Source organism: Ursus americanus, chromosome 21, assembly GCF_024610735.1.
Source record: "Ursus americanus isolate L20-20 chromosome 21, mUrsAme1.1.p, whole genome shotgun sequence".
NCBI classification, from domain to species: domain Eukaryota; kingdom Metazoa; phylum Chordata; class Mammalia; order Carnivora; family Ursidae; genus Ursus; species Ursus americanus.
This window is the reverse complement of record NC_142147.1, coordinates 54,012,132-54,024,096: the sequence shown is the minus strand read 5'-3', so window position 1 is coordinate 54,024,096 and position 11,965 is coordinate 54,012,132. Positions and strand designations below refer to the sequence as shown.

Genomic DNA, 11,965 nt, shown 5'->3' with positions numbered 1-11,965 from the left:
AGCTTGCAAGTTAATAGAATGTGTGTCAAAAATTACACCATCAGAAGCAGCTGACTCACTGGGTTGCTTAAGGGTCTCACTCTTGATTTCAGCTCAGGTCATGATCTCGTGGTCGAGGGATGGAGCCCACATTGGGCTCCATGCACAGGAGGGAATCTGAGATTCTCTCTCTCCCACTGTCCCTCCCCCTCTTTGGGAGCTCTTTGTCTTTCTCTCTCTAAAAGAAATAACTCCATGTTTTTAAAAATAGCACGACTGAGGTGCCTACGTGGCTCAGTCAGTGAAGCTTCTGCCTTCGGGATCATAATCTGAGCCAAAGGCAGACACATCACTGACTGAGCTGCCCAGATGCCCCTCTACTGTTTTTTTCTTAAGAGGACATCACAGGGAAATAGAAAAAGAACGAACTTAGCTGAAAATCACTAGGAGGATATTTCAAAGTGAAATCAGAAATAAACAGATACCAAAATAAACAATCATATTGAAAGCAATGCCAGGTTTTACAAAACAAACAAAACTGGCAATGCTTTAACGACATTACCTAAGAAGAAAAGAAGACTCAAAATCCAAAAAGAGAAATGGAAAAAAAAAAAGAGAGACAACCCATAACCACAGAAATATATACTGTGATAACAGATTACTATAAACAGTTATATACAAACAATTTAGATAAACTAGAAAAAAAGATAATTCTTAAAAAACAGAAGTTATCACGTTTGAAATATGAACTTCGTACTATGAAATAGCAAGTCTTCTTAGACCAAATACATAAATAAAAGTTGAATTTGTAATAAAGATCCCCCCAGTATCAAAAACCCCAAGACTCCATGCCTTCATTGGTCCGTTTGAACAAATACTTAAAAAGGCAAACAAACGTCAGAAATAGCAGAATAGAGGGAACACAACCATAATCATTCTAGGAGGCCAGCGTTGGTACCAGCATAAAGACAATACTAGAACAAAAATGTCTACTTTGTCTGATGAAATTATTGTTACTCTGGCTTTCTTTGCACACCCGTTTTCATCTTATCTTTTTCAATCCGCAGGTGTCTTTAGGTTTAAAATTAGACTTTTGGGATCTGCGAACCTCAGTCAGCTCAGCATCTACCTTTGTCTCAGGTCGTGATCTTGAGATCCTGGGACTGAGCCCTGTATCAGGCTCCCCACCTCTCATGGAGTCTGCTTGTCCCTCCCCCTCAGACCCTCACTCTGCTTATGCTTTTTCTCTCTCAAAAAAATAAAATAAAAAATAAAATAAAAATGAGGCTTTTGTTTGCAGCATATAGATGGGTCTGGTTTTTTTTTAATGCATTTAGACACCTTATATGTCTTGAGTGACTGAAAATGTACTATACACTCCAAAATAATTATTCAGAGACGTGTTTACTGCCATTCTAGGTCTTGTTTTGCCATTGTTTCTGGAGATTTTCTCTGATGCTTTCTTGTCCGTATCACTTTTGCTGTCTCACCTGCACTCAAGATACTGCTTTACTACTTCTTGAACGGCTGGTTCATTGGTCAGGTTAATTCCACCCCTCCAGGGTGAATTTCACCAGCCACTCCTCTGCCACACCTTTTTCTTTTCCTTCGTCCTCCTGCCATGTCTAACATATTCTTGGAACTAGCTCTCTCGTTGACAAGCAGTGCAGGGACAATCTGCTTGTGGTTGCAAGGCTAGATTTCTTACCTTGGACTCCAGTCAATACACAGCCTTCAAAAATATCAAGTGTTCCCTCTACCTTACTTGTTCCCACTGTTTCATGGTACAGGAGCTCTTCTGTGTTTAATTCAGGCTTCCTCCTAAAATCTGACTTTGCGTTAATAGGAGCACGTACATAAAAATCCATTGTATTTAACAGTATTACCCAAAGAAACCACTTATAGAAAGAAGACTTAATGAGCATGTGGCCATTAACACATACAGTTTAACGATGAGAGAGGAGAGCCCACTGCAGGGGAAACATCTTAAGAAGCTCTCACAGAAATGACGCTTCTTCAGGTGTCTTCTGGGGGCTCAGTCAGTGAGGAAGTGAATGCTGTGTTCCTCCTGGGAACTCTCACTTCTCTCCCATGTCCTCTCTTTTCACTCGTATTGTGTTACAAATAAATTCACTTTCCTAAGTTTCTAACCTACCATGAACACATAGGATTCCCTTGCTGTGCAGAGCTGGGTAGCTTTCGTTTACACGCAACTTCATAAAAAGTAGTTTAAGTGATACATGTTTAGGCATATCTGTGTCTAGTTTTCTTTCTTTTCTATTAAACAACACCTGACATGCAATGTTACATTACTTCAGGTGTACCGCATAGACATTTGACTACTCTCTAGGTTCTCCTATGCTCACCCCAAGTGTAGCTACCAGCTGTCACCTTAGGACCCTATTAAAACATCACTGACCATCTTTGCTATGCTGACCCATTATCCCTATGACATATGAATCCCTTAACTGGAAAGCTGTACTTCCCATTCCTATTTACCCATCTTGTCCATCTTCCATCCTATTCCACTCTGGGAAACAGCAGCTGCTTGTTTGTATTTATGGGTCTATTTTTGCTTTTTGGTTGTTCTTCCCTGCAATTTGAGACAATGGGAATAGACCTAGAGAAGGTATTGTGCTAAGTGAGAGAAGTTGGACAGAGAAAGTCATAAATAGTATAACGTCACTTTTAGGTACAAACTAAAAAAAATAAAATGTGAACAAAGAAAAGCACAAAAACACCCATAAATATCCATTTTTTTTAAACTAAGGTCCATGGATAGTCCCAAGAACGCCAAAAATTCCAAGACTCCACACATTCTATAAAGTAACAAGTTGGCCTGTAACAACCTAGCAATGCTGCTTGGAGACAGAGGACTCCGCGGTCACAGTCCGCAGGACCTCGTGGCTCATGACACAACAAACACCATGAGCTTCTTTGTCACACTGACGTCACGTACCCACTGCGTAGCCCAAATCCTACACGTAGATGCCGCATGTGCGGACAGTCTGTATCACATCTTTGAGGCCCTGTGCGTACGAAACCCAGTGTCTTAAAGGACCATCTAGCCTATCTACCTGAACTTTGCCACGGAAGGAGAGATCTCTACTTCCCTATATGATAAAACAATCTGTGCTCTATCCATGGTCAACACTATCACTATATTCCAAAGCATTCTTATACACAAACTTCAATGAAAAGATAAGAAGAAACGTTTAGTGTCTCCATCCATAAAATGTGGAGAAACATAAATCCATAGAGAATCGTCTCCAAACATTACCCATCATTCAGTTTAACCCCGGCTTGGCTCCTGCCTCATTTTCCCATGTGTACAGCACCTCGTCAAATACTCCTTAATCTGACCCAAGATCTGGGAGAAAATCTATTCACTTTATATCATGAAACACTGCTAAACACTATGATCCCCAGGATCAATACAGAAGAATCCCGTGAGCTGTAACATTCTCTTGTAAAAATCCCCATAGCTCTTGTATTTGAACAGGTAAAAAAATCCCAATGCCCATGAGAATCTCCCTTCAATTTCTGCTGTGAGTTTTCAAAGGGAGAGGGGTGAAGATACAACAGAGCAAAAGCATACAACTTATATGCATCTCAACAGATGAGAGGATTTTACATATCTCACCAGGAAGAGTAAGCCCTATATGTAGTGGAATCACGGCCCATTACAGTAAAAGGGCTGAGGATTGAGAGAAACACATAAGAATTGGAGCAGAGGTGTTCAACAGGGAATAGTAACAACAGCCATGTAGACATACAAGATGCAGGAGGTTGAGTCAAATGAAACCGGAATGTCACACTGACAAAAGTACTTTTGGGGGCTCTGAACTTAGGTGAAGACCTGGAGGAAATGTTCATCTTATGAACAGACATGACCTACTGCTTGTGCCTCTAAAAGATGGAAATCAAGGAACCGCGGGTGTAGATCAGGAGCTCACAACATGATTTCAGGGAAAGATAACAATGCTGGATACACCAAATGTATAATTTTCTTCTGACATTCACAGCAGTATCCATAATAGGTTTTCCTTCAGGATGCTCTGCTGCTCATTCAGCACTGACATACAGAGGAAGATGAGAAGCTCGTGGACTTGAAAGCTCTGACTTGACCTCCTTCCAAGCAGGGTACAGATGGCTAACCTTAATGGTCTAGAAGACACCCAAGACCCACACTGCACTACAATGGACACACCCCTGGTCACTCTGTAATGATACCAAAGAAGTCGACACCCAAAATCATGACAGAAATCTCATCACCCAAAAGCCGTCACTCTTGGTGGGACTCCTTAGGAGACCATGACGAATGTGTTGACCATACTCATGCTTGGCAGTAAAATCTATAGAACGTAACCTAAGCCCAGGGAAGTAAAGGGAGAGAGATCATGGTAAAGACAGCCATCAGTTTGCCAAGATTCCAGCTACACTCTATGACAATTACATTATCGCTACTGCCAAGCCCTGAGAAAGCATTCCACTGTGGGAATAAGGGAATCATCATTCACTGAGCAGCTGGATGGCTACTCGGTAGTGCATGCAACTCCTGAGCTCAAAGTTTTAAGGTTAAGCCCCCTGTTGATTATAGAGATTATTTAAAAACAAAATCTTAAACAAGAGAAAACCTCAGTCACTACACAAACCACAGAAGACGCTATTTAATACATTCCTCAGCAATAGTGTAAGAGAATTAATGATGTTATTAGAAAAATAGAAAGGAGTGTATTTCTGTGGTCTTGGTATAAGAGACTATTTCTAAAAATGGGAAAAACCACAAACCGTGGGATGTCTGGGTGGCTCAGTCGGTAAAATGTCCACCTTCAGCTCAGGTCATGATCCTAGGGGCTGGGATAGAGTCCCGAACGGGGATCCTCGCTCTTCGGGAAGCCTGCTTCTCCCTCTGCATGCTGCTGCCCCTGCTTGCCCCCCACCGACAAATAAATAAAATATTTTTTAAAAAGGAATGTATCCATTTATTTAGAGAAGGAGCATGTGAGAGCATAGCAGGGGAGGGCCAGACGGAGAAGGAGACAGAGAAGCCCCAGCGAACTCCACGGAGCCCGAGCCCACTCTGGGGCTCCATCCCAAGACCCCAAGATCGTGACCTGAGTCAAAATAAAGACATGGATGCTTCACTGACTAAGTCACCACGCACAGCTCTCTATCTTACATTAATGTAAATAATGATTCCCTGAAGACTTACTCCACCCTGACTTCTATCACTCCTCTACGTCAACCACAAACGGCATCTCCACGTGCACTTTCCTCACACACCGTACACCACAGCTTTGCCACGTTTTTGACATTTGTAGGATTTCTGTCATCGTGCACTCTCTGATGTTTAGGAAGTTGTAGTTCTGCTTAAAGGTTTGCCACATGTTTTTCTTTTATTTACATTCCTCAGCCTTCTCACCACTATGTACTACCTTATGTTGATACGTTTTGAGTGGTAGTCAAAGGCTTTGCCACATTGTTTACATGTGTAAGATTTGTTTCCCATATGAAATCTCTGTCGTTGACCAAGTTCTGAAGACTAGTTCAGATGCTTGCCAGAGTTACTACATTCAGAAGTCTTCTCTCCAGTGAGGACACAATGATGTACGCTAAGATTGGAGCTTCCATTAAAGACGTTCCCACATGTATTACTGTTACACTAGTTCTCTGGAAACTGATTCCCTGAGGCTTATTAAGATTTGACCCTTGATTCATGTTTTTCCAACATTCATTCAACTGATATGTTCTGTCTCCATTACAAACACCTCAGTAATTCTGGAAGCTAGAAAAGCCTTTAGTGAGGACTCCGAGTGCACAACACGTAACAAGAAAAATTGCTCCACGTTATGTATTATGGATAACTATTGAACAGTGACTTTTCCATGAAGACCCCGTACCATGTCCATCAAAATCAGAGTGATTACAAAAAGGACAGATGATGTGTTGAAGAATAATGAACCTTCTACAAGACTTCTCAAATCAATCCCTTCTAGAATTTTTATCTTCCTTTTTCCATGCCTCACTTTCACAGATGTTCCTGTGCATGACTCATCCAAACTGATATTTTCAGTAATTATCTTCAGCATGGACTAGGGGGACTTTCTAGAATTTACAAAGGCCCATTCAAAGAATATGTATGTATAAAAATGAATTTAGTTTCTTGGGTTAAAAGACATCGTTCTGAGGGGTACCTGGGTGGCGCAGTCGTTAAGCGTCTGCCTTTGGCTCAGGTCGTGATCCCGGCGTTCTGGGATCGAGCCCCACATCAGGCTCCTCCCCTAGGAGCCTTCTTCTTCCTCTCCCACTCCCCCTACTTGTGTTCCCTCTCTCGCTGGCTGTCTCTGTCAAATAAATAAATAAAATCTTTAAAAAAAAAAAAAAGAAAAAAGACATCATTCTGAAAATATAACGGACTTAGGTGGGGTTCAACCCCCATGCCCCACAGAATGTTTTACCCTTGAACTCTTCTGGTAGGAGGGAGTTCATTACAGGTAATTGTCCCACTTTGCTTTGATTCATAATAACACCCTTTCTGCCCTTTGCTCCCCCATCACATTACTAGCCATTCATAAGTATAGATACTCAGGGCTCAGGGCTAGAGCTTCCATCCATTCCCATATCACAATCTTCTTTGCCTCTCTTTACTAACAGGCCTAGGGCATTATGGAAAAACATAATGAAAAGATACAAAATAAGTTATTCCACTCACTATGCTCAGATGCATATACATTAAAGTGCTAATATGGGGCGCCTGGGTGGCACAGCGGTTAAGCATCTGCCTTCGGCTCAGGGCGTGATCCCGGCGTTCCGGGATCGAGTCCCACATCAGGCTCCTCCGCTGGGAGCCTGCTTCTTCCTCTCCCACTCCCCCTGCTTGTGTTCCCTCTCTCGCTGGCTGTTTCTCTCTGTCAAATTAATAAATAAAATCTTTAAAAAAAAAAAAGTGCTAACATGCCCCATTAATAACTACCCTAGGGCATCAGCAAATGAGGAACTGGAAGCACTTGGCCTTTGCTCTTCAATGGAGACAAAAATGGACCAAATTACCTTTTAGAGCGCTCCAGAAGCCAGCTGGGAGAACCCAACACACCCAGCAATTACCAATGCAGAAGAGCCACATCAAAGAGACAAAGGAAGGGTTTGACACTTGCTCACGCCAGCTGCTCACCCTCCCTGACACTCCATGGCCACACTGTGAGGAAACTCCTACACGTGAGTGACCTGTGTGTTCAGTGATCTGACCTCTCTGCAGCTGCCTGAGGAACGGACGGCACTTCTGTCACGCACGACATGGAAAAAAGAGGGAAGGAGCGCGCCCTCTGGAAGCACTGTGGTAGCTGCTCAGATAAAACGGAGTATTCGTTCAGACACAGACAGATAATAGAGCTGAAGGGAAACAGAGGAAGGTATCACGGGCTGCAAAGTAACTGCACTTTCATAACCTGGGAAATTACAAGAATGTCGACACGACAAATACCCAGAATATGTGTGACACGCACCATAATTACTATGATCTGTGTGCTTTTCTACAGAGCAAGTCCAGAAACCTGGGCCCAGAGGCTCTTTTTTTTTTAAATCGCGAGATGTCAGCAAAAGATCACAAGGCTACAAAGAAATAGAAAAATGTGTTCCAGGGGCGCCTGGGTGGCACAGCGGTTAAGCGTCTGCCTTCGGCTCAGGGCGTGATCCCGGCATTATGGGATCGAGCCCCACATCAGGCTCCCCCGCTATGAGCCTGCTTCTTCCTCTCCCACTCTCCCTGCTTGTGTTCCCTCTCAATCTGGCTGTCTCTATCTCTGTCAAATAAATAAATAAAATCTTTAAAAAAAAAAAAATGTGTTCCAATCACAAGAACAAATTAAATCCCACAAACGGACCCTCAATCAATGAAGAACTCTGCATTGCACGACAAAGGTGTAAGCATCATAAAGCTGTGCATGGAGACAGGAGGAGACAACAGATAGGGAACTAAATGGTACCAGCAAACTGGGCACGACCAAAATGTAACCCAAAGAGACAAAGTATATCAACCAACCGCCCAGGAATTGGGAGCTGAAGAATACAATCACTGAATTTAAAAACACACCAATGGGTCACCCACAGACTTGCTCAAGCAGAAGAAAGAATCCGACAAGCTAAAAACCCCTTGTTTTAAACTGTCTACTAAGACGACCAAGGAAAAATGGGGGAAAGGACACGGACTGGGGACTCAGGAGACACCTAAGTGGATTGATATGTACATTAAGGGGACCCCATAAGGAGAGGAGAGTGAAACAGGGAAGAGAGTTGACACGAAGAACTAAAGGCTTTTACTTCACACTTATGTGCAAAAGGGAGACCAACTGAACAAACTCAGTAATTCACAGTAGGATCAATGTCAAGACATGAACACAGTGACTCATTATAAATAACCTACCAACAATTACAGGTGAGGGGCACCTGGGTGGCTCAGCTGGTTCAGTGCCTGCCTTAGGCTCAGGTCATGATTCCACGAGCCTGGGATCAAGCCCCACATAGTGCTCCCTGCTCACCACTCCCCCTGCTTATGTGTCTGTTCCCTCTCCCTTGCTGACCACTGCAGACCACTGCCGTGCTTGTGTGTCTGCTCGCCCTCTCTCTCTCTCTCTCTCCCCATCATATAAAGAAATAAAACCTTAGAGGTGCCTGGGTAGCACAGTCGTTAAGCGTCTGCCTTCGGCTCAGGGCGTGATCCTGGCGTTATGGGATCGAGCCCCACATCAGGTTCCTCCGCTGGAAGCGTGCTTCTTCCTCTCCCACTCCCCCTGCTTGTGTTCCCTATCTGGCTGGCTGTATCTCTGTCAAATAAATAAATAAAATCTTTTAAAAAACAACAAAAAAAAAGAAATAAAACCTTAAAAAAAAAAAAAAAAACACAGACGAAAAGAGAATTTTGAAAAAGCCTGACAAGAGCAACTCCTCTTCTGCAGGAGAGCCCCTGTAAGATGATTATTGCAGTTCTCAGCAGACCCTATAGGAAGAAGGGAATGGGATCGTGTATTCGAGTACAGAAAGATTCAGTCTACACCAAGAGTCATCTACCTGGCATAATCTACCTGTTTTCCACGAATGTAGAAATAAAAACAATGCCTAGTAAAAGACCCTTCAAGTTACTAGTAAACCTGTCCTACAAGAAACGTGAAAGGAAGTCTTTCTGGTTGGAAACCAAGGATTCTAAAGGGTAACTGAAACCACAGGACAACATAAAACTCCTGCTCACGTCAGTACGTACCCAATTCTAGAAACCTGCAGTGCTTTAATGAGGTAGCCCAATCACTTGTATTTCTGCTACAGAATTGTCTTAAACAAAAGCATAAAATGCAGAAATCTGCATAATAAACTACACCACATAAAAGATAGAACTTGTGATAGTGGTAACATCCAGCAGGTTCAGGGACAGAGAGGATGAAGGAGAAAAGTTGCCTATAAAATTGACGACATCAGTTGAAAACGGTTTGCTATACCTTTAAGATGTTTTAAGGAATCTCTAAGGCAACCAGAATGAAAATACATACAGAAGATAGAAAAGTGAATGAGAATGGTGTCAAAGCATATCATGGGTATAACACCGTAATTAACATAAAATATAATACCTCTTTAACATACAGACGTAGAAAAAAATTTAAAAATTGCTTTCGATTCACCACAAGTGCTTCTCATGCAAAGAGAATATAAATTCAACAATAAACAGATGTTGAAATTATTGCGAGTATTTTAACAACTCTCCTAGATATGCTAGAATATTCACCACCACCAGAAATACACAAGACGAGTTACACACTCTGTAGGGGTGATATTTCATAGACACATACATAATGTTCCTGGGAAAGGGCACAAACCTGATTCACATTTAAGCCACACATTGTTCAAAAGTGTACTGTGTTGAAAACGGTCATCCTATAATGAAATACATTGGTAAAAAAAAACAAAAATCCACAACTAACTAATGTTGAGGAAAGTCCCATATGAAAGGAAGCACGTTATTAAGGAATTCCAAAATGAGAACAAGCCGAAACTGAACTGAAAAAAATGCCACATAATGCAATACATGAATTATTTAAAAGGAAACCTTCAATAGAGCGATAATCTTAAACTCTGTGTATCCATGAACAGACATCTTCAATTCTGGCATAAGTTCACTGACAGTAAAACTGTACGGAATATTCATTAAAATCAACCATGAAAAGCTGTAATGAAAAATATTATGAATAAGGACTTAAGGGACATCAAAAAATGTATTCTGTTACTCATATATTTCTCCCCTTACACAGATTTCAAGGATATAACCCATTGTTTAGAACAAAGCAGAGAAGCAAAAACCTTCCCTTTCTAAATAAACACCATCACAGTTATAAAATATGCTGACAATCATTTAATAAAAAATAACTACAGGCCAGTAAATCCAGATACATTCTGAGGAAAGTACTAAGATAACCTTATGATTAATTATTCCTGAAGTAAAATTCCATTCAGTAACAGAACATTCTTGTCAATACGGGAATTTTACTATCTACATCACTTCTTATAAAGCATATGCCCACATCATATCAGAACTTTTGATCTAAGAAGAGCTGAGTCTCACAGACAACTAATAAGAAAGTGAAAACATATGACAAAGTCACAGGAACTTGTTATTATACGAGACAAAATTAGAAAATGATGCACTTATTAAGAAGCTAAGAATTGAGACATAACTATAGGCTGCAGGTTTCAAAAGTTGTAAATCCCATATAACATTACTTTGTGTAAGAAATCTACGGAACAAATAGAGGCATTAACTTATTTCACCACTGAGGAATGGAACGCATGGAGGGGAAACATCTTCTTCCCGTTAATACAAAAGGAAATGAACATTTCAAGTGAAATAAAGGAGTATATTTTCTCCTGTTAGGGAAGTGCTTTGTTACCTGATGACATTGCTCAGTCTCCATTGTGTACGATTAAGACTGAAGCCTCCGTAACACTGGAAAGGATGGACCAGAAAACATGTGATGTCTGCTTCCAGTGCTGTGGGGATTCCCGCCCGAATCCCCAGTATGCCCCACACAACTGTGCACACTTTCTCCCAAGAGGCAATACAGAACTTAAAAGAGGTTTAGCACAGAGACCCTCAGGAATAGGGAGATTTCCCTAAGGCCCTCAATGCAATGGAAAAGCTCTCTGATTATGGAGGCCCTCCCACACCCCATGGCGCTCACTGTGGATGTGACAGAACATCACTGGAGCTAAAGCAGAAGTCTTCGAGAATATGAAAGCAATGACAATGCTGGCGAGCAGACGTCCCTCTGTGAGAAACGGAGAAATACATCTGGGCTTCTCCAACTGATTTTCATCCAGGCAGAGCTACTGGAACCACATTTTAAGGTCTATCTTCCTCCTTCAGACATGGACCTCCGTCTGTCATCAGCTTCATTCATTCCCACCTACCTGGATCAAAGACTACTGTCTTCCTTCTCTTCACATCCCACGGCTCCTTCGTCTGCTCCAAAAAGGAGACCAAATCAGGCTTGGACACAATAAGACCTGTTTAATAGAGAAAGGGAATATAAGTATGGCTGGGGATCCTTGCAAGCCACTACTGGGCTCAGTAGGGAAGAGAGGACATTGTAGAATTCTAGAAGATGATTTCCCCAACACTGTTCACCAACAGCCCCTAGAGAACATGCAGGAGTTTCAAACACTCACTTCCTAACTTGCACTTTCAAGCTCTCCCGAGACAATAAGAAGGCGTAAAAACTGGAGTTTAAATGCAGGCAGTACCGCTCGACACCACGCCAGGTTCAGAACTACCGCTAATCAACAGAAATGATGTGACCCTAAGGAAGGGGAAGCTAAAGCTGAAAAGGAAACATCAGGAAGATTTTTGTCCCCATCTACAAATCCTTACTTTTGTCCCTTAGGGCAGTGACCTGAATTCCACTTGTGCAAAGAGGAATCATCCAAGAGACAGTCTTGAAAGGAA

At 41.9% G+C, this 11,965-nt stretch overlaps 1 protein-coding gene across 2 annotated transcripts in view; it reads right to left on the bottom strand.

Moving 5' to 3' along the window:
* The window catches only part of LOC123786897 (KRAB domain-containing protein 5-like), a 66,709-nt gene that overhangs the window by 15,839 nt on the left and 38,905 nt on the right, over window positions 1–11,965 (bottom strand). The window contains exon 6 of one of the 2 annotated variants that reach the window (XM_045789231.2): window positions 11,431–11,526. In XM_045789231.2, coding sequence (XP_045645187.1) covers window positions 11,431–11,526 — 96 coding nt within the window. Of the gene's footprint in view, window positions 1–760; window positions 11,527–11,965 lie in introns of those variants that run through there. The other variant, XM_087871148.1, reaches the window with a different exon arrangement.